This window comes from Neoarius graeffei, chromosome 3 (genome assembly GCF_027579695.1).
Source record: "Neoarius graeffei isolate fNeoGra1 chromosome 3, fNeoGra1.pri, whole genome shotgun sequence".
NCBI lineage: Eukaryota > Metazoa > Chordata > Actinopteri > Siluriformes > Ariidae > Neoarius > Neoarius graeffei.
The window spans coordinates 40,504,572-40,526,800 of NC_083571.1; the positions used below are offsets into that span (position 1 = coordinate 40,504,572).

Here is a 22,229-nt window from a genome sequence, read left to right on the forward strand (position 1 = left end):
TCAGAATGCACCAGTTTACACCTTTTTTTTTTTTTCTCAAAATTTTCCAGGGGAGCGTGCCCCCGGACCTCCCAGAAGAGTGCAACTGCATCACGCAATCTGACCTACAACTTTTCTTTCTCTGGGAGTTAGCAAGTATGTTGTAATCATGGTATTGCTGTGTATATAAATGCCCACTCGAATTATTGCCATAATCTGTAAACAAATTAACGTAAATAAACATTTGTTGGGTATTCTCGATTTGATTTGAACCTGATTGAACCTATGCTTTATAATTGCTGTTATTAAAAATTAAAACAAAATAGAGAAATCTGATCCTTTATAGTTTTTCATACTAGTTGTGATGGAACAGAGAACCTTGATGCTCCAAAGCTTGCACTGAAAACTACAAAGCAGTGCTTCCGAAAGCAATTATTCCAAGCTTGTATTGAAGAGCCAAAGTCACATGATTGAGTGACAACCAAAGCTTCGTTCGTTCTGTACACACCCCTGTGGTCGTGTCGTCAGTGGTTCATCTCATCTCATTATCTCTAGCCACTTTATCCTGTTCTACAGGGTTGCAGGCAAGCTGGAGCCTATCCCAGCTGACTACAGGTGAAAGGCAGGCCACACCCTGGACAAGTCGCCAGGTCATCACAGGGCTGACACATAGAGACAGACAACCATTCACACTCACACCTAACTTGCATGTCTTTGGACTGTGGGGGAAACCGGAGCACCCGGAGGAAACCCACGCGGACAACATGCAAACTCCGTACAGAAAGGTCCTTGCCGGCCACGGGGCTCAAACCCGGACCTTCTTGCTGTGAGGCGACAGCGCTAACCACTACACCACCGTTCAGAAGCAGTTAAAACTGTTTCAAACCACTGTGTAGCATTTCCATGTACATAGTATTGAGTGATTTTGTTGCACCCCGGTGAGCCAGATATTAGTACTGTAGTACTGGGCATCACAATTTTTTTTTTGTATATATATCCCCAAGGATTTTTTTGTCTATTCATCCCCAAGGGGAAATTGGGATTTTCTGCATTTAATTGATCTGAAGGGGTGCACACTCAAGTGAGAGCAGTGGGTAGCACTACAGCACCCAGGGGTTAGGTGCCTTGCTCAAGGGCACTTCAGCCATGGATATAAAGGGGAAAGCGCTGTTCATTCACTCCCCCCACACACATTTTTTCTTGCTGGTCTAGGAAATTAAACCAGGAACCTTTTGGTCCCAAGCCTGCTTCTCTAACCTTAAGGCCATGGCTGACCTAGTCCAAGTTTATCCCAGTCTTTATGTAACTATTTAGCACTGCAGGTTTTTATGCATTTTCCAGTTTCCTCTGTTCCATGTGAACATTCCCCCCAAAGGCAGGGGAGATTGTTAATAAGAAAAGAGACTGAGCCCCAAGACTATTGAACAAATACTTTTCTGAAATAAAAATCTTTAAACTTTCCATGTTGTCAGCCCTGTGATGACCTGGCGACTTGTCCAGGGTGTACCCCGCCTTTCGCCCGTAGTCAGCTGGGATAGGCTCCAGCTTGCCTGCAACCCTGTAGAACAGGATAAAGCGGCTAGAGATAATGAGATGAGATGAGAAACTTTCCATGTTTTACTTAGACTCCCCAAGTCCTGCTTTCACACATGCATGTTTATTCATCAGTCACAGACTCAAAATATACTGTTTTTACATATGTTTACATACACAGTTAATAATTAACATTACATACCTTATACAAAAATAAGTCATATGTATTATGTGAACTGTAACAAAAACATGTATTGCCTCTGCTATTATTATTATCTCATCTCATCTCATTATCTCTAGCCGCTTTATCCTTCTACAGGGTCGCAGGCAAGCTGGAGCCTATCCCAGCTGACTACGGGCGAAAGGCGGGGTACACCCTGGACAAGTCGCCAGGTCATCACAGGGCTAACACATAGACACAGACAACCATTCACACTCACATTCACACCTACGGTCAATTTAGAGCCACCAGTTAACCTAACCTGCATGTCTTTGGACTGTGGGGGAAACCGGAGCACCCGGAGGAAACCCACGCGGACACGGGGAGAACATGCAAACTCCACACAGAAAGGCCCTCGCCGGCCCCGAACCCAGGACCTTCTTGCTGTGAGGCAACAGCGCTAACCACTACGCCACCGTGCCGCCTATTATTATTATAATACCATTAGGAGCCGCTAGCGTGCACTGTGTTAAAGTTTCGAGTAATAAACACACACACACACACGACTCATTTGGATTCGAAGCTTCATTGGTTCAGAAAGCTTCATTGCCCCACCACATATCAGTACCAAAGCTTTCAAGTACAACTTCTGAGATCTGCATTTAGCGATTTTCACTATAAAAATCACTAAGATTTTCTGTTTTTGTGTACACAAGAAGACTTTTTAAAGTATTGGTATCAGGATACCTCAGTATTACTTGGTATTTTATCGAAAAGAATATATGACGAATCGCTGTTATTGTTTACATTTGGCTTTTTCAGTGCATGTGCACTTAGTGGTAAGCAAGAAATGTCACTACTGTTAGCCTTTCAGTGAAGATTTCACTGCAGTCAATGATCACCTGACAGTTCTTGTATTTCTTCTTGAAGCTTTTGGGGAGATTGCATTCAATTTTCTCAGTTAAGGGCCAATGGATGAGAAATCGAAGATGAGTAGCAAGGACTGGAACACAATGGTTGATTATCTTCGACAGAGTGGTGGATGAGATGCCGAATCAGAGAGCCGGGTCTGCTCTCTGATTCTTTGGCGGCTCGCTCATTCACAACAACAACAAACATAATAGCAATTTTTTGTCAACATTTATTTTCGCATTTCTCAGTATAATAGCATTAATTTTACAGCATGGATAGCGATAACGACAGTGTTCACAGCGAAAGCGAGTTTTACTCCCCTGATGAAGACGAAATAAAAGAAAACATTTCAGGAGAAAGCAGAAAACGAGCTTGTAGCAGGTTTGTTCTAAATATGGTTTCTCTTTCGGGCACTCTCATTTTCTGTTAGAATTTGGTAAAGAAAAAAATAAATATATTATTTACCAGGGTGGCACGGTGGTGTAGTGGTTAGCGCTGTCGCCTCACAGCAAGAAGGTCCCGGGTTCGAGCCCCGAGGCTGGCGAGGGCCTTTCTGTGCGGAGTTTGCATGTTGTCCGCGTGGGTTTCCTCCAGGTGCTCCGGTTTCCCCCACAGTCCAAAGACATGCAGGTTAGGTTAACTGGTGACTCTAAAAGTGAGTGTGAATGGTTGTCTGTGTCTTATCTACATTCCAGAACTCAGCTCACAATCTCTCATTTCAGAAATTTCTGTGATACATTTATTATGAAGCTGCTAGCAGTTTTTTTTTAAATGTCCAAACTACATCAAGAAGTAACACTTTTCCTAAGGATTCAAACACAAAACACGAAGATAAAAGTAGTTATTGGTAACACATATTCTCATCTCATCTCATTATCTCTAGCCGCTTTATCCTGTTCTACAGGGTCGCAGGCAAGCTGGAGCCTATCCCAGCTGACTACGGGTGAAAGGCGGGGTACACCCTGGACAAGTTGCCAGGTCATCACAGGGCTGACACATAGACAACCATTCACACCTACGGTCAATTTAGAGTCACCAGTTAACCTAACCTGCATGTATTTGGACTGTGGGGGAAACCGGAGCACCCGGAGGAAACCCACGCGGACACGGGGAGAACATACAAACTCCACACAGAAAGGCCCTCACCGGCCACGGGGCTCGAACCCGGACCTTCTTGCTGTGAGGCGACAGCGCTAACCACTACACCACTGTGCCGCCCGTAACACATATCATGACCAGAAATAAAGCAGAATGAGCATTTTCTAAGAGCATGCATATTAAGCTACCTTCAAATGTGTCCACATGTTTATGATGCAATGAACTCTTCATCATTTGATATTCCATATTAATGAATAAGTAAAAAATGAATGATACTTCTAATTTGAAATATTATATTTGACATGTGCAGGTTTCAAATTTTGTATTTTAAAATATTTTATTCAAATAAGGAATCACTTATCCCAGCTTTTTATTGAAGAGTTGGTATGTGGACACATTGTTATTAAGCATTAGCATATTAGCACAAAGCATATTTACAGGATAGGTGCAAGGATGAGGAATCTGTTGTGGTTGTGTATTGACAGTGCATGGACAGATAAGCATCAGGCATTTCAGTAACTCTATAACTAACAGGTTCATTAGTTATCTACAATTTGTAAGAAAGAGTTATATTCTTAATTATGTCAGACATCTGAGACAAACATGCAAACATACAGATAGGCAAAGATAGACACACAAAGAAGTGACTAACTTGCTGAAATATTTTTGCAACAAATCTCACAGATTTATGGGACTCCAACAGAAAATCAGTCACCTTATTAAACCCTTTTTTCATCAATCTTGAAACAAACATACTTTTAGATAAAGAATCTATAGAGTAATAAACTCCTAAAAGCAAAAAGTTATGTCAGTTGAATAGACTGAGCAGCACACCACCTCTGAGGTTCGAACTGATCCCACTCAGTAGTTTAGGTCCTTTTAGGGTCAAATGGGTATCTAATGTAGGGCGGCACGGTGGTATAGTGGTTAGCACTGTCGCCTCACAGCAAGAAAGTCCTGGGTTCGAGCCCAGCGGCCGGTGAGGGCCTTTCTGTGTGGAGTTTGCATGTTCTCCCCATGTCTGTGAGGGTTTCTTCTGGGTGCTCCGGTTTCCCCCACAGTCCAAAGACATGCAGGTTAGGTTAACTGGTGACTCTAAATTGACCGTAGGTGTGAATGTGAGTGTGAATGGTTGTCTGTGTCTATGTGTCAGCCCTGTGATGACCTGGCAACTTGTCCAGGGTGTACCCCGCCTTTCGCCCGTAGTCAGCTGGGATAGGCTCCAGCTTGCCTGCGACCCTGTAGAACAGGATAAAGCGGCTAGAGATGATGAGATGGGTATCTAATGTATGAACCATGCTTTTGACCTGAGTAAAAAGGTTGTGTGCCACAAATAACACCTCATCTCATTATCTCTAGCCGCTTTATCCTGTTCTACAGGGTCGCAGGCAAGCTGGAGCCTATCCCAGCTGACTATGGGCGAAAGGCAGGGTACACCCTGGACAAGTCGCCAGGTCATCACAGGGCTGACACATAGACAACCATTCACACTCACGGTCAATTTAGAGTCACCAGTTAACCTAACCTGCATGTCTTTGGACTGTGGGGGAAACCGGAGCACCTGGAGGAAACCCACGCGGACACGGGCAGAACATGCAAACTCCGCACAGAAAGGCCCTCGCCGGCCACGGGGCTCGAACCCGGACCTTCTTGCTGTGAGGCGACAACACTAACCACTACACCACCATGCTGCCCAAATAGCACCTATTATGGATATAATAATTGCATACTAATGATGTAATACTTTTATACCAATTTCCTATATGTGATTTCAGGGCTCTTTTTATGCGCAAAGTTCCCCTGCAGGGCGGCACGGTGGTGTCGTGGTTAGCACTGTCGCCTCACAACAAGAGGGTTCTGGGTTCGAGCCCCATGGCCATGGCCGGCGAGGGCCTTTCTGTGCGGAGTTTGCATGTTCTCCCCGTGTCCATGTGGGTTTCCCCCACAGTCCAAAGACATGCAGGTTAGGTTAACTGGTGACTCTAAATTGACTGTGAATGGTTATCTGTGTCTATCATAGATGAAATACACGCGATGTGAGTGGTAAGATGGCGGCTAGATGGCTTCGCTCGTCTCTCTAAGCTATGAGCTCTTGAGATTTTTATGTACAGATCCTTGCTGGCTAAGTAAATGTATCGTCCCAACTGGCTGGCTGGCATTCAATATAAAATGTGACAAGACAAACGAATGCGTTAATTAAAATAACTTTAATTTTAATCAGTGTAATAAATGTACACATTTACCACTTTCTGATAGGCCTTCTTAGTTTAAAAAAAGAAAGAAGTTGCAAAAAATTTTTTGCCCTTCACGGTCGCACGAAAGTGCAAATCGGGTATTCAAAGATACTTTGACACACCCTTTTGCCTTCGTCGACCAATCAGAAGTCAGTATGTCTTTAACTTCATGAGCCAATAAGATTTGCAGTCTTCCTGACAGACCCTCAGCAGAGTGTTGGCAAAGCAACCCTTTCGGAAACCGCACTAACTTGCTTACGAGTGGAAGAAATACGCTGCGCTTTGTTTTCACAAAGCCGTCAGTTTTATCAAGTGGCATTTATTTCAGTTTTTGATATGATCTTCCGATTTTCTTTCTCACGTATAGGTTAAAAGTATTTGTTGACATCCGTCGCGCGGGTGTGCGGCTTTGCCCAAACTACTTTGTTCATTCTGTTGCTAGCTAGCGATTTGACTATTGTTCCCCAAGTGTTTTTGAGTTTCCTCTTCATTGACCAATCAGAGCTTTTTTGCTTTTTTTTTCCCTTATCTGACCAAGATAGGCGGCTCGAGTACCAAGATGTCGAACCGAATGGTGTGCAGAGAAGCGAGCCACGCCGGCAGCTGGTACACCGCCTCAGGTAGAGCCAGGGGAAAGGGGGCCTGTGTCCTGCAAGCTAGCTAACATTAGCTTGCACTCGTTGAGCGGGTGGGGGCTGTGTGATCAGCTGTGAATTTTTAAATCCCTCAGTCTACATAACAAGGCCTTCCTTGGCTTTCATTCGAGTGCTCGTCGTTGTTGTTTTGGCAAGTATTATTAACACGAACTTTCAGGGCCTGGTGCCAGCTGATCAGGTCATATGGAGTGAGTTTTGCTTCACGAATATTCACCTTAGTTACAGCAATGAATTGCTGAGTGAGTTTAGGGACAAAGGCGCTGGCTAGCTCGGAGTGTATTTGGCTAATCAGTCAGCTGAAATGTGTTGACGGTTTGAGTAACAGGTTTAATGTATTACGTTACAAGTGAATTTAGTTTGTAAAGCAGTGTCCGATTAAACAAAAAAAAAAGTTTTGAGCATCTTTTTAGTTGTTTTCCAGAACGCTCAACACGGGTAGCTGTTTGTTCTCGCTAACTAGCTAGCTATTCTACTAAAGAAAACACTTGTGTAGTTTCAAGCATGTGAAAACGATAAACCTGTATAGACCCCTTTCACTGACGTCACCCGAAACCGGAAGTAAACAGACCCTGCGCCATATTGGAAGACCAACAAACTCGTGATTAGGGGGAAATAACGGCAGCGGTATGTGAACCCACGAGAATAAAGTGGAGTGGCAAACGACTTAAACAAACAAATCTGAGCTGTTTTATGATTTATTGGCCCAACAGTAGACTTGAAAGAAACCTGTGAGACTTGGCAAAAAACTGTGGATATAATGGATAAGTCTGTGCATGATCTGCGGACACTTTGAGGTAAGCAAACGCAAGAAATTCAGATTTAAAACATGCTAAATTGGCCCCAAGTTGATAACTGTATGAGGAGCAAGCCTCCCAGACTTCTACAATTTAATAATAATAATAATAATAATAATAATTTAGGATGGTTTGGGGCTTGCTCTCCCTCCTATTATATAAATCAAGCATAGTTGTTGTGTAGGCATATATCATAAATACATATGTATAATTTGGATAAATTAACCTAAATTATGGATACCTTAATAGTAACAAAGTATTAATTTTTCAACTGAAAAGATATATTATTAAAAGATATCAACAAGATTACCTTGGCCATAACTATGTGTAGGTTATTCTTAATAACAGCTGTAATATCACAAACCAAGCAACATAATTGTAAGCCTGTAGGCTTTCAAGTCATCAGCAGTGTAGGCACTGGGTGTAAACAACAAATAGTTTACAATGTCTGGGTAGCAAACAGATGGCAGAATTGGTGTCAGGTCCTCCTTATATTTCCATTCTCCCTTGCTGCGAGTCTTATCATATGGGTCAAACCCATCAATCACAGCCAGTTTCTCCACATACCGTGCCCTTTCTGCAGCTGGTCATGTACTCACACAACCCGAATTATCATCCATCGTGTCACTTTACTCTCGCTCGTACTTTGTTTTATATTGTGAGTGCATGTGCTTGGTCTTCCAATATGGCGCCTAACAAAATCTCGCGGCGCGGTGACATCATGCGGTAGCCCTCTATAGAGGGCTATCGCGTGACGTCACCGTACCGCGAGATTTTGTTAGGGCGCCGTATTGGAAGACCAAGTACACATCTATGCAAGTACATACATACATAAAACAAACTACACCTGAAATGTAGCAGCAAATTTTCTTTTATTAACATAGTGTTTTCTTTACTACATTAACAGTTGTTCCATTCTATGAAAGAGCTGTTCAGAATTTGTTCATTTATATTTTGTATAATAATCAGTGCAGATTAAATGAAATTCTCCACTATCATGTTAAAAAAATCATAGCACTTGACCACTATTGCAATCTGTATTCATGCTGTTATGGATTTTTTTATTTCATAATTTATTTTTAATTTACTACTTATCTCTCTTTATTTATATATCTTTGAGTTATTTGTACATGGGGGGAAAAACTATATTTAAAATCCAAAGAGGGATGGAGGGAGGAAAATTAAAACAAAAGAAAGAAATGAAATATATAACGTGTGATAAAATTAAGGATGTTTTTATTCAGTAAACATTTTAAAAAAATGTTCTACAACACTCTAGCCTAGTGACTTACCAGTAACAAAATGGTCTGAACATATTCTGTACTGCTGTAGACTTGAAGTATTCAGATCTGCTCTGCATAAAGTAGCTAAATCCTCTCTCTGTCTCCTGGCGGAAAGCTCCTTGGTTTGCTCCCCTTGTGTCTCAATCACAGCTGGTATTCTGTAGAAAGACTTCACCTTTCCCATCAGCTTTGTTAGAACACCCTAACACAGCACAAAAGTTTACCATTGTAGGTTTTTGATGATCCAAGTGCCTCGTGGGTTCAAATACCGTGCGCTGCCGTTATTTCCCCCTAATCACGAGTTTGTTGGTCTTCCAATATGGCGCAGGGTTTGTTTACTTCCGGTTTCGGGTGACGTCAGTGAAAGGGGTCTGTAGAGGGCTATCGCGTGATGTCACCGTACCGTGAGATTTTGTTAGGGCGCCATATTGGAAGACCTCAAGTACATACTCACGATATAAAACAAACTACGAGCGAGAGTTTTTTACTACTTATCTGTTTTTATTTATATATCTTTGAATTATTTGGACATGGGGGAAAAACTATATTTAAAATCCAAAGAGGGATGGAGGGAGGAAAATTAAAACAAAAGAAAGAAATGAAATACATAACATAAATGTGATAAAATTAAGGATGTTTTTATTCAGTAAACATTGAAAAAAAATGTTCTACAACACTCTCGCCTAGTGACTTACCAGTAACAAAATGGTCTGAACATATTCTGTACTGTTGTAGATTTGAAGTATTCAGATCAGCTCTGCATAAAGGCCAATTTATGCTGACAACCCAGTCCTCGCAGACAGCGTCTGCGTAGCCCCCCCACCTTCGCAGACGCTCTGCGCGCACCTCTCAAAAATTGTGACCACCACAGAAGCCTCGCAGACAGCGTCGCAGACAAGAGGGCTCTGATTGGTCCACTCTACATCCGCTGTACACACACTTCCGCTTCCCTACTTTCCCGGTTTGTTTTGTTTTCACTACTGCCATTTTTAAAAACACGAGTGAAGATGGAGCAGCACGAAGAGCGGTTGATCGAGGAAGTGAGGAAGTACGTACATCTATACGACTCCAGTTGTAGTCATTATAAGTAACCGGAGGATAAACACTCCACTAACCATACCCACCAACTACTCCTAGCGATTTCGCGACTTTGCGCCCCCTTGCATTGTGGCGGTGAATAACATCGCGCACGCCTATTACTCCCCGCTCAATGATAAATTACAACTGTCTGCGAAAAGCTATCTGCGAAAGCCTTGTCGCAAGAGCATGCAGAGGCCCTAAAGCAGCTAAATACTCTCTCTGTCTCCTGGCAGAAAGCTCCTTGGTTTGCTCCCCTTGTGTCTCAATCACAGCTGGTATTGAGGTATTTCACCTGACGGCACAGGGTCACGTGACGCCCCGGTGTCCGCCATTTTGAACGTCAAGCTACATACTAACGCTGCAGACAGAGGGAGAACCAGCTTGAAAAAAACGTGTTACAGACACCTAGAATAGATTAATTTGTCAGTAAGCACTCTATAAATAACCATGGTGTTTGCTTGTTGTGCTGTGGGCTGCCACAACAGACAGGGACAGCGTGCAGGACGCTCCTTTTACCGGTTTCTAGTGATGGGAATTTCGGCTCTTTTTCGGGAGCCGGCTCTTTTGGCTCTTCTTACTATAAGGAGCCGGCTCTTTCGGCTCCCAAACGGCTCCTGAGATTTTATTTTTGATTTAATTGCTGCAATTAACTAGTTAATTAATTACATTATTATTTATATTTTATCAATAGGATGTTTTCCGTTTTATTTTTTAGTTTTTGTAGCCATTTTAAAGCTTTGTAAAGTATAGCAGTGTAACAATGTTCTAGCTATAGAAATAAAACTTACTTACCAATTAATAAATTATTTTCTCACAAACATAATGCAAAACTGTTATATTACCAATATAAAATACACAGCTGATTTTCCCCTCCTCAGGTGCCTCACAGACTCTTCTCCCCTGCGCTCCACAGCTTTAAGCATTACGCCAATTTTTGTATTTTCGCAGTTGTGAGTGACATCAAGCCCCCCAACCAAAAAAAAGTAGGCGTACGTCTCGTCTCGTCGTCTTCTGCTTATCCGGGACCGGGTCGCGGAGGCAGCAGTCTAAGCATGGAAGCCCAAACTTTTCTTTCCCCAGACACCTCGGCCAGCTCCTCGGGAAGAACACCGAGGCGTTCCCAGGCCAGCCGAGAGACATAGTCCCTCCAGCGTGTCCTTGTCTTCCCCGGGGCCTCTTCCCGGGGGGACATGCCTGGAACACCTCCCCAGGGAGGCGTCCAGGAGGCATCCGAAAAAGATGCCCGAGCCACCTCAGCTGATTCCTCTTGATGTGGAGGAGCAGCGGCTCTACTCCGAGCTCCTCTCGAGTGACTGTGCTTCTCACCCTATCTCTAAGTGAGCGCCCAGCCACCCTGCGAAGGAAACTCATTTCAGTCGCTTGTATTCGCGATCTTGTTCTTTGAGTCATTACCCAAAGCTCATGACCATAGGTGAGAGTCGGAACGTAGATCTTTTGGCTCAGCTCCTTCTTCACCACGAAGGACTGGTAAAGCGACCGCATCACTGCAGAGGCTGCACCGATCCGCCTGTCGATCTCGCGCTCCATCCTTCCCTCACTCGTGAACAAGATCCCGAGATACTTAAACTCCTCCACTTGAGGCAGGACTTCTCCACCAACCTGGAGAGGGCAAGCCACCCTTTTCTGGTCGAGAACCATGGCCTCGGACTTGGAGGTGCTGATTCTCATCCCAGCCGCTTCACACTTGACTGCAAACCGCCCCAGTGCATGCTGAAGGTCCTGGTTTGAAGAAGCCACCAGGACAACATCATCCGCAAAAAGCAGAGATGAAATCCTGTGGTTCCCAAACAGGATTCCTTCCGGCCCCTGGCTGCACCTAGAAATTCTCAGAGGTGGAAAAACCCGGGTGCAGAAAGTAAAAACCCTGCCACATTTTTGCTCCAGCCAATTCAGTGAACCAGCTGATCCTAATTACCACATCCCCTAAGCCAGGTTGATGAGCTAATTGGTGAAATCACCTGTGTTGAGAGCATAGGCAGAAGGAAAACCTAAGCAGGACTTTTACTTTGTTAATCCAGTTTTTCCACCTCTGGAAATTCTGTTCATCAAAATTATGAACAGAACTGGTGACAAAGGACAGCCCTGCCGGAGTCCAATATGCACTGGGAACAGGTCTGACTTACTGCCGGCAATGCGAACCAGACTCCTGCTCCGTTCGTACAGGGACCGGACAGCCCTTAGCAAAGAGCCCCGAACCCCATACTCCCGAAGCACCCCCCACAGAATACCACAGGGGACACGGTCGAATGCCTTCTCCAGATCCACAAAGCACATGTGGACTGGTTGGGCAAACTCCCATGAACCCTCGAGCACCCTATGAAGAGTATAGAGCTGGTCCAGTGTTCCGCGACCAGGACGAAAACCGCATTGTTCCTCCTGGATCCGAGGTTCGACTATTGGTCGAATTCTCCTCTCCAGTACCCTGGAGTAAACCTTCCCGGGGAGGCTGAGAAGTGTGATTCCCCTATAATTGGAGCACACTCTCCAGTCCCCTTTCTTAAAAAGAGGGACCACCACCCCAGTCTGCCACTCCAGAGGCACTGTCCCCGACCGCCACGCGATGTTGCAGAGGCTTGTCAACCAAGACAGCCCCACAACATCCAGAGACTTGAGATACTCAGGGTGGATCTCATCCACCCCCGGTGCCTTGCCACCGAGGAGCTTGCAGACCACCTCAGTGACTTCGGCTTGGGTAATGGATGAGTCCACCTCTGAGTCATCAGCCTCAGTCTCCTCAGTGGAAGACGTGACGGTGGGATTGAGGAGATCCTCAAAGTATTCCTTCCACCGCCCGACAATGTCCCCAGTCGAGGTCAACAGCTCCCCACCCGCACTGTAAACAGTGTTGGCAGAGTACTGCTTCCCCCTCCTGAGGCGCCGGATGGTTTGCCAGAATTTCTTTGAGGCCGACCGACAGTCCTTCTCCATGGCCTCCCCGAACTCCTCCCGGTTCCGAGTTTTTGCCTCCGCAACTGCCCGAGCTGCAGCACGCCTGGCCTGCCGATACCCGTCAGCTGCCTCAGGAGTCCCGGAGGTCAGCATGGCCCAATAGGACTCCTTCAGCTTGACGGCATCCCTTACTTCCGGTGTCCACCACTGGGTTCGGGGATTGCCGCCACGACAGGCACCGGAGACCTTGCGGCCACAGCTCCGAACAGCTGCATCCACAATGGAGGTAGAGAACATGGTCCACTCAGACTCAATGTCCCCCGCCTCCCTCGGAAGCTGGGAGAAGCTCTCCCGGAGGTGGGAGTTAAAGACCTCCCCAACAGAGTGCTCGGCCAGACATTCCCAGCAGACCCTCACCATACGTTTGGGCCTGCCAGGTCTGTCCAGCTTCCTCCTCCGCCAGCGGATCCAACTCACCACCAGGTGGTGATCAGTTGACAGCTCAGCCCCTCTCTTCACCCGAGTGTCCAAGACATAGGGGCGGAGATCAGATGAAACGACTACAAAGTCGATCATCGACCTCCGACCTAAGGTGTCCTGGTGCCACGTGCACTTATGGACACCCCTATGCTCGAACATGGTGTTCGTTATGGACAAACCGTGACTAGTACAGAAGTCCAATAACAAAACACCACTCGGGTTCAGATCGGGGAGGCCGTTCCTCCCAACCACGCCCCTCCAGGTGTCACTGGCGTTGCCCACGTGAGCATTGAAGTCCCCCAGTAGCACAATGGAGTCCCCAGTCTGAGCACCCCTCAGTACCTCTCCCAGGGACTCCAAGAAGGCCGGATACTCTATACTGCTATTTGGCCCGTAGACACAAACAACAGCAAGAGCCCTCTCCCCAATCCGAAGGCGCAGAGAGGCGACCCTCTCGTTCACTGGGGTAAACTCCAACACATGGCGGCTGAGCTGGGGAGCTATAAGCAAGCCCACACCAGCCCGCCGCCACTCACCACAGGTGACTCCAGAGAAGTGGAGAGTCCAGCCCTTCTTGAAGAGCTGGGTTCCAGAGCCCAAGCTGTGCGTGTAGGTGAGCCCGACTATCTCTAGCCGGTACCTCTCAACCTCCCGCGCAAGCTCAGGCCCCCCCCCCCCCCCCCCCCCCCCAGTGAAGTGACATTCCATGTCCCAACAGCCAGCCGCTGTGTCCGGGGATCAGGTCGTCGAGGCCCCTGCCTTCGACTGCCACCCAATCCACACTGCACCAATCCCCTACTGCTACCTCTGTGGGTGGTGAACCCCCAGGAGGTCGGGCCCACGTCACCTCTTCGGGCTGAGCCCGGCCGGGCCCCATGGGCAAAGGCCCGGCCATCAAGCGCTCGCATACGAGCCCCAACCCCGGGCCTGGCTCCAGGGTGGGGCCCTGGCTGCGTCATACCGGGCGACGTCACGGTCCTTTTTTTTTTTTCTCCACATGGGTTTTTGGTGAACTGTTCTTGGTCTGGCCTGTCACCTAGGACCTGTCTGCCTTGGGAAACCCTGACAGGGGCATAATGCCCCCGACAACATAGCTCCTAGGATCATTCAAGCACACAAACCCCTCCACCACAATAAGGTGGCAGTTCTAGGAGGGGAGGCGTACACCATGCTACTTTTTTTCCTTTGAATGGTAATAGACAACACAAAGACGCAATCGGACAGCAACTTTTTTTGTGAAAGTCTCTCTCTCTGAGGCACCTAAGGACAAAAAACTAATTCGGCTCCCCAACTCGGCTCCCGCCGAAGAGCCGGCTCCCGTCGTTCACTTCAAAGAGCCGGCTCCCGTCGTTCGCGACCGACACATCACTACCGGTTTCCTACTGACCCAGACAAGAGGGCCAAATGGATTGCAGCTGTGAAGAGACAGGATTGGGAGCCAACAGAGTACTCCAGACTTTGCAGTGATCGTTTCATTTCAGGTTAGTTTATCAGTTAACGCAATTTTGATAAAATATATCAAAAAGTAAATGGGTCAGTGTTTGTTAACCCATCTGAGCAGTGAAACAAGGCAGTGTTAATTTGTCTAGGGTTGCATGTAGCAGACATCAGACATAAAACGCAATAACAAAGGCTAGAAAGAAACGGGACACAGAAATAAATAAACAGGGCTCCATACCAAGGCTGGGTACAGTGTTTGTGATAAAAGACAGATCCAATTTAACACGAATCACAGCTTACTTTCTTGTTAAAATGTGTAAAGGTCTCCACCATCTCATACCGCCTTGCACTGAAGGACTTAAGCGTGCCGTCCAAAATGGCTGCGTCACGTGACTTGGTCACGTGGTTGAAAAACCTCAATTCTGTAGAAAGACTTCTTTTCACCTTTCCCATCAGCTTTGTTAGAACACCCTAACACAGCACAAAAGTTTACCATTGTAGGTTGTTTGATGAACCAAGTGCATGAAATTCTAACGAAAACACTCTAGTCATTAGACACACTAAATGTGTCAGTGGCTGGCTGTAATAAACGCAGCCAAGGGACAAAACCATCAATCAGAGTCAGTTTCGCAATATATTGCTTCCTTTTAGCAGGCTTCAGGGTTTTGAAATGATCTGCCATGTCCACAGATCATGCACAGACTTATCCGTTATATCCACAGTTTTTTGCCAAGTCTCACACAGGTTTCTTTCAAGTCTACTGTTGGGCCAATAAATCATAAATAAAGCCACTCCACTTTATTCTCGTGGGTTCACATACCGCTGCCGTTATTTCCCCCTAATCACGAGTTTGTTGATCTTCCAATATGGCGCAGGGTTTGTTTATTTCCAGTTTCGGGTGACGTCAGTGCAAGGGGTCTATACATATATCTGGCACCCCAGATTTTTTTTTTCCAGAAAATGAAGTATTTCTCCCAGAAAATGATTGCAATTACTCATGTTTTTTTTTTTTTTTAAAACACGTTTATTTTCTTTGTGTGTATTGAAACAATACAAAAAAAAAACCAGAGAAAAAATAATTTCACACAACTTCAAAAATGGGCTGGACAAAATTATTGGCACCTTTTCAAAATTGTGGGTAAATTTAGTTTCAAGCCTGTTACCCCTTTTCCACCAAATCAGTTCCAGGGCTGGTTCGGTGCTGGTGCTGGTTCACAACTCGTTCAACTTGCCAGCCAGCTGAGAACCAGTTTGCTTTTCCATAGCTCGCGGTGCTAAGGGAAGCCACGTCATTACGTCGCTACGTTTGCATAAACCTTGGCGCGAATATCAAAACAAAAACAGCACGGAAGAAGCAGCAACAACAACAATAATAATAATGGATGACTTCGCGTTTGTACAGCTGCTGCATTTCGTCGCTTAAAAATGGCGATCTTTCGCGGTCTTGTTGTTGGTCTTACCAGCTCCGCGCCCCCCCCCCAAGCTGACATAAGGGCAATTCCATGTAAATGTCAACCTCACCATGCAAAAATAAAGCAACATGTAATACATCAAAACCACTCCCAGAGATATCACCTAGGCCTGTATTTTACAGATGTGAATAAGTTGAACCAATTTGTAACCAACCTAATATGTCACTGTCAGTCTTTCTTTCTTATAATGTAAAACCCAAGCTAAAATCAACTTTGATCATGTACAATTCTATATTATTGCCACAAGCCACAGAAATGTATGCTAAAATCCGCAAAACAGCAAAACAATAGCCATCCTAAATATTATTTAAGAACTTTGATAGTTTTAGCTGATATTTAGAGAGTTTTTCAAAGGGTTATGGTCGTTAAATTGCTGATTTTCTAAACATATGCCATGTCTATTTCAGACGCGTCACATCCATAACGGAATTTCGTCACATCCATAACGCTGACTTTTCCTTCCGAAACTCTGCATGAAATACAAAATATTTTAAACAAAGATTTTTTAATATTCACCTTGGACCCCTCTATCAAACGGATATCTCCATTTCGACATTAGGTTTACAATTTCACAGAGTTTGATAATAATGTACAGTCACCCAAGAAAAGTGATACTTTTTCTGTCACATCCATAACGCATCTTTTATTGGCATTTTCTGGCATGCCCTAGATGTACTATGGGAATTGTTCTTGTTCTATCACTTCTCCAGTATGGTACAGCCTTGAAATATGCAACACCTGTTTAAATACTGGGAGACAATAAAACATGCACTGGGTCATTTGTTGCCATTTTGAGTTCAAGTGTCACGTCCATAACGCTGGAATTGCTCATAAGCGGTTCTTTCCTCTGGCCCAGCAGAGAGTTGGTGCTAGCCTGGAACTGTTTTTTCTGGCCCCAGAGCCAGTTCTTTGTCAGTGGAAACAGAAAACCCAGTTCCAAATTACGCACTGGCCCTGAACCAGCCCTGGAACTGCTTTGGTGGAAAAGGGGCATTTGATGCTCGTTTAAACTCACCTGAAAAATCACCCCTGAAACCAGATAAAAAGGAGAGAAGTTGACTCAGTCTTTGCATTGTGCGTGCTACACTAAACATGGAGGACAGAAAGAGGAGAAGAGAGCTGTCTGAGGACTTGAGAACCAGAATTGTGGAGAAATATCAACAGTCTCAAGGTTACAAGGCCATCTCAAGAGATCTGTGTTCCTTTGTCCATGGTGCGCAACATCAAGAAGTTCCAAACCCATGTCACTGAAGCTAATCTCCCTGGACGAGGACGAAAGAGAAAAATTGATGCAAGGTTGCAACGCAGGATTGTCCGAATGGTGGATAAGCAGCCCCAATCAAGTTCTCCTGCAGACTCCGGGTGCGTCAGTGTCGGCGCGAACTGTCCGTCGACATTTGAATGAAACGAAACGCTATGGCAGAAGACCAAGGAGGACCCCACTGCTGACACAGAGACATAAAAAAAGCTAGACTGCAGTTTGCCAAAATGTACGTGAAGAAGCCAAAATCCTTCTGGGAAAACGTCTTGTGGACAGATGAGACCAAGATGGAGCTTTTTGGCAAAACACATCATTCTACCGTTTACTGAAAATGGAATGAGGCCTACAAAGAAAAGAACACAATACCTACAGTCAAATATGGTGGAGGTTCAAAGATGTTTTGGGGTTGTTTTGCTGCCTCTGGCACTGGATGCCTTGACTGTGTGCAAGGTATCATGAAATCTGAAGATTATCAAGGGATTTTGGGTTGCAGCATAGGGCCCAGTGTCAGAAAGCTGGGTTTGCGTCCTAGGTCATGGGTCTTCCAGCAGGACAATGACCCCAAACATACCTCAAAAAGTACCCAGAAATGGATGGAAAGAAAGCTCTGGAGGGTTCTAAAGTGGCCAGCAATGAGTCCTGATCTGAATCCCATTGAACACCTGTAGAGAGATCTTAAAGTTGCTGTTGGGATAAGGCACCCTTCAAATATGAGAGAACTGGAGCAAGTTGCAAAAGAAGAGTGGTCCAAAATTCCAGTTGAGAGGTGTAAGAAGCTTGTTGATGGTTATAGGAAGCGATTGATTTCAGTTATTTTTTCCAAAGGGTGTGCAACCAAATATTAAGTTGAGGGTGCCAACAATTTTGTCTGACCCATTTTTTTTGAGTTTTGCATTAAATTACATCAACTTTGCTTTTTTTTTTTTCTTTTTGTTTTAATCCAATGCACACAAAGGAAATAAACATGTATATAACAAAACGTGTAAATGCAATAATTTTCTGGGAGATATGCTTCATTTTCTGGAAAAAAAATCTGGGGCGCCAACACTTTCGGCCATGACTGTATATTAGACGGTATTGTAGTTAATGGACAAACGTATAAACTGTCGATGTGTAAACACGGGCAAGATATCGTTTATCTAACAGCTGATTTGGATTCTGGACTGGCTGTGCTGTTTCAAATTTGGCATCTTATTAGTCAGCGGATTTTGAAACTGGCAGTGGCGAATCAGAACTTAATCTGACTGCCTGGTCTTCATCTACATGCTCCTGGCAAGCAAAACCTGGGCCCTTCTGACGTCACTGTAATTTTAATTTCCCTGAGGGAGCCCTCCTAAAGGGATCCCTAAAGTTCTATCTAACCTAATGTCTTCAGCATTGTCAGCAGATACGCAGAGCCTTTATTTTTAAATACATTTCTGAGTGGATAGCATCTCCATCCTTGACTCTCTTGTATGCTGCATAAATGGGAATAAAAATGTATATGTTTTTGAGAGTTAAAATCGACCACAAAGTTGGGATTCGAGCTGAGCCAGCCATCCCTGAGTGCATGACGTCACAGCGGTAACCGGTTTTAAAGGTCATAGGCAAGGGTCGGCGGTGAAACGTAGAATGTCAACTTTATAGTCTAGAAGAACGATCCAAAAAGCGAATTCACTCTTCCTAGTGTCTAATTTGCACGCTAAAATTGAATAAAACGGTTAAAATATAGTTTTGCCCAATTTCCGAAGGTTTGGAGAAGGATTTCGGGAGTCATTTGTGATAGGAAAGTCCCAGCAAAAGTGAAAGGTAAGAAAGAGATATATATATATATATATATATATATATATATATATATATATATATATATATATATATAAAAGACAGTAGTGAGACCAGCTGTGATGTACGGATTGGAGACCGTACCCTTAACGAAGAGACAGGAGGCAAAGTTGGAGGTGGTGGAGTTGAGGATGTTAAGGTTTGCGATGGGAGGTTGGACAGGATAAGGAACGAGCACATCAGAGGGACGGCACATGTGGAGAGCTTGGGAATTAAACTAAGAGAGATGAGACTGAGATGGTCTGGGCACATCCTGAGAAGAGATGCAGAGCATGTTGAGGATGGAGCTGCCAGGCACACGAAAACGAGGAAGGCCAAAGAGGAGATACATGGATGTGGTGAAGGAGGACATGAAAGTAGTAGAGAAGGATGCGGAAGACAGGGAGCAATGGAGACAAAAGATCAGCTGTGGCGAGCCCTAATCGGGAGCAGCCAAAAGAAGCTATTTTTGAGAGTTAAAATTGACCGCAAAGTTGGGATTCGAGCTGAGCCAGCCAGCCCTGAGTGCGTGACATCACAGCGGTAACCGGTTTTAAAGGTCATAGGCAAAGGTCGGAGGTGAAACGTAGAATATCAACTTTGTCTAGAAGAACGACCCAAAAAGCGAATTCAATCTTCCTAGTGTCTAATTTGCACCCTAAAATTGAATAAAACGGTTAAAATATTCTGTTTTGCTCAATTTCTGAAGGTTTGTTGACATGTCACTTATGTGCACTTTCACCGCCAGGGGACCGTCGTCGTGACGTCATTTAAGCCAAACAGACTGGGAGCAGTTCTGTGTTTACTTGCGAACCGAGCACACGTGTACGGACTTTAGTCGTGAGAGGTTGTGTAAAATGTCTGATAGGGATTTTGAAGTAGGAACTCTCCAAATTGAATATCGAGAGGTGAAACCATAGATGTATGAACCTATGGCCGTTGTGAAGCAATCGGTGAATGTGGCTCACTGGCTTGACCGTGCGGCCTCGGAATCGGACAGCGACTCGGCCGGCTCTGATCGCGGTGAACCCGGACCTCAACAAGACTCGCGCCCAAACGATTTATCCTGGTAATTATGATAAATTCCTACTTTTGTCATAATACTAAACAAGAGCCCTTTTGAAGAATAATTAACCCGCCCTCCCTAGTGGATGATTTTACAGGATCCCTCAGGATTCTTGACTTGTCAACTGCAAGCAAAAGTAAAAATGTTTACCTCCAATCTTCTTTTTTGCTTGAGCGTTGCTGCTCCGTTTCTTCTTTGACTGCTTGATTTGTGTTTCACGCGCACGATGCGCACTCTCTGCCTCTTCTCCTTTTTCGGAAAAAGCCAACCCACTCTCTTTGCCTCTTCTCCTCTCTTGGTAAAAGGTAAAAACTTCTTCCTGAGCCGGTCCTGTTGTTACAGTTCACTGCGCAACAATAAGGCATGGGGTTTTTCTTTGGAAATTCTTGAACGCACGTTTGCACTCAAGCTGAACGGCAGTGTACCGTAAGTAAACGGAAGTGAACTCAACTCGAGCAGTTTGTTTGTCTTAAATGACGTTGCACGCCGAGTGGTCATGAAAATCGCTGAACAGAAATTCGCCACAATCCGCGCTAACTTACTTTAATTATGACTTATTAACAATACTTCTTGGGACCAGAAGAAAATTACAGAGGATTTTTTAACACGTATAAAGTTTCAAATGTGCATAAAATTTAAAACCGTTGCCTATGACCTTTAAGCACACAAGTTACATGTATTAATCTAAATGCAGGTAAACAACGTTTTTTTTTTTTTTAATCCAAATGAGAGTCGGAGCTTACCCGTCTGTGTTCTCGCTTCTTGAAGGCCGATCTTGTGGTCGATTGCTTTGAAACAATCTGACTTTCAGTTGTTCGTTCAGTTCTCAGTTCATTCACTTTTTCCACGTAAGGGCGAGATAGCAGCAATATCCAGTGGAGAAAGTCAGACGGCTGCTCCACTCATTCTCCATATTGACTACTCCGCCATTACTGCTCAGCTCAGGCAATTACTAAAACCCGGGACGGAACGGGATGTTACCGGTTTTAGCAACAACTGCGGGGAGGTCACTGCCCGAGCGATATGTCCCTTCCTGTTTCGTCCCGGGTTTTACCAACAACCCTCGGCTCACGCTTTGGGAGGAACGGTGCAACTAAACTCACTTTTCCTTTTAAAAAAAAAAAATACTTGTTTTATTTAATTGATACCGCACCCGCTTTCAATATGGGCTTATAGCCAACGCTCCTCAACAGATCAGAGGTTTCGTACGAGCCTTCAGTAAAATGTGCAGAGGAGAGACCACTTCGTAGGCGCCCAATGTGCCTGTGAACTTCTTGCAAAACGCGTCCAAAGCTTTGCAGTTTGAACATTCGTGGGCCATGAATGCAACGTAAATCCACCTTCTGTCATGTTGCTGGCAGGTGCAGCAACACATCTACATGGCATGGCGATAAATTGGCTCAAAATGGAGGATCGGAGTTGCAGTCAGCTGTGTTTTTTAGTATAGCGGAAATGGTGATGAGACCGATAGACTTCCTGCTGTGACGTTACAGACGTCAAGGCCGTTCACTCAGACCGCTACCTATATGAATCACTTTAATCGTTAAATGACTATTAGATTTCTTGTTAATGCTTAAAACTATTCCTATGCCATTCTTGAGGTCTCAAGGCATTTTATAAACGAAAGTGAGGCCATGGTTCTGTGTGTTTCCTTTGATACTTGTATGTTTTTTACTTCATGTGAGTTGAGTGCTATCGGATCATTTAATAATAGTGTAAAAGTCTGATTACTTGCTATTAGCATCTCTTTCATGTTAGTGTGCAAGGGTATTGCACAGGCTTGCAGAGACTCAGATTGTTGGCGCGCCCGCGTCTAAGACGCACTATTTCGAATAATGAATGCATTGTCGAGAGGGGCGGGGGCAAATATGGACGCGAGCATTTTATACCCTATTTGGAACGTTTCGTGGCGTATTACTTGACTTCATGGTCTCAATATCGAAAATCTTGCACAAATATGCAACTTCCAACATAATTATCTGGATATTCAACAGATTTCAGCATCGGATGAATTTTTGACCGCAGCTATATTGAATATACGTCAGACCCGTTCGTGTATTTACGTCGCCCC

The 22,229-nt window shown here is 44.8% G+C and overlaps 1 protein-coding gene across 3 annotated transcripts in view; it reads left to right on the forward strand.

Moving 5' to 3' along the window:
• Positions 1-6,103: 6,103 nt before the first annotated feature.
• Positions 6,104-22,229, forward strand: part of memo1 (mediator of cell motility 1) — an 88,798-nt gene continuing 72,672 nt past the window's right edge. The window contains exon 1 of one of the 3 annotated variants that reach the window (XM_060916839.1): positions 6,104-6,536. In XM_060916839.1, the coding sequence (XP_060772822.1) occupies positions 6,476-6,536 (61 nt within the window). In that variant the 5' untranslated portion in view covers positions 6,104-6,475. Of the gene's footprint in view, positions 6,537-19,178; positions 20,162-22,229 lie in introns of those variants that run through there. The other 2 variants (XM_060916840.1, XM_060916838.1) reach the window with 2 other exon arrangements.